Here is a 1012-nt window from a genome sequence, read left to right as displayed (position 1 = left end):
CAGCTCCCACCTCGACTGCCATCGTCGCACCCATGCCGGCGGACCCGGTCCGCCCTCCCAAACCCGCGCCCGTCCTCGCCCGCCTCCGCCGGAAAGCTCGGCGCCTCCTCACCGTTGCCCCGAATGCGGGAAGAGTTTCGCTCAACGCTCCGCTTTGGCCAAACACCGGAAGACCCACAGCGGCGAACGGCCTCACCGTTGCGGCGATTGCGGGAAGAGCTTCAGCCGGGGGTCCAACCTCACCCAACACCGGCGCATCCACACCGGCGAACGGCCCTTCGCTTGCGGCGATTGCGGCAAAGGTTTCATCCAACGCTCCGACCTGGAACGGCATCAACGCGTCCACACCGGTGAACGACCGTATACCTGCGCCGAATGCGGGAAGAGCTTCAGCGTCAGTTCCCACCTCGACCGGCACCAGAAGATCCACGCGGCCGAACGGGCGTCTTACCGTTGCCCCGAACATCTTGCCGGCTTCTTGGCCGCACACCGGCACGGTCGCCTCTTCCAATGCGCTCAATGCGGGCGATGTTTCGGTCAAGGTGCCGCGTTACTCAAACATCAACGCGCTCACGGTAGCGGGGGAAACACGGGGCAGTCCCCTAAGTGTCCGGATTGGGGAAGAACCCGGGGCGGCGCGGTTGGGTTACGTCCTCGCGCTCAACAATGTATGGATTGCGGGAGGGAATCGGATACCGGCGGCGGCGAAACGCCGGCGACGGCACCGCCGGAGAAACCCTATAAGTGCGGGGAGTGCGGGAAGGGTTTCGGGCAAATACAAAGATCGGCGTTGGTTAACCCCCGGCGTATCCACACCGGCGAAAAACCCTACGCCTGCGGGGATTGCGGGAAGGGTTTCATCCAGAAGTCGGACCTCACCATCCATCGCCGGATGCACACCGGGGAAAAACCCTACCGTTGTGGCGAGTGCGGCAAATGTTTCAGCGTCTCCTCCAACCTCATCACCCACCAACGCCCCCACTTGGGCGAAAAACCCTACCAGTGCCCCGAA

General features: G+C 63.7%; 1 protein-coding gene across 1 annotated transcript in view; it reads left to right on the top strand.

Annotated features, from left to right (window-relative positions):
* The window catches only part of LOC104287486 (zinc finger protein 345-like), a gene marked incomplete at its 3' end in the record, with an annotated part of 12455 nt that extends 11443 nt beyond the window's left edge, over positions 1-1012 (top strand). The window contains exons 3-4 of the mRNA XM_009886239.1: positions 147-417; positions 802-1012. Coding sequence (XP_009884541.1) covers positions 147-417; positions 802-1012 — 482 coding nt within the window. The remainder of the gene's footprint in view (positions 1-146; positions 418-801) is intronic.

Source organism: Charadrius vociferus, unplaced genomic scaffold (genome assembly GCF_000708025.1).
Source record: "Charadrius vociferus isolate BGI_N301 unplaced genomic scaffold, ASM70802v2 scaffold470, whole genome shotgun sequence".
Classification (NCBI taxonomy): Eukaryota; Metazoa; Chordata; class Aves; order Charadriiformes; family Charadriidae; genus Charadrius; species Charadrius vociferus.
This window is presented reverse-complemented; position numbering and strand designations above follow the sequence as displayed.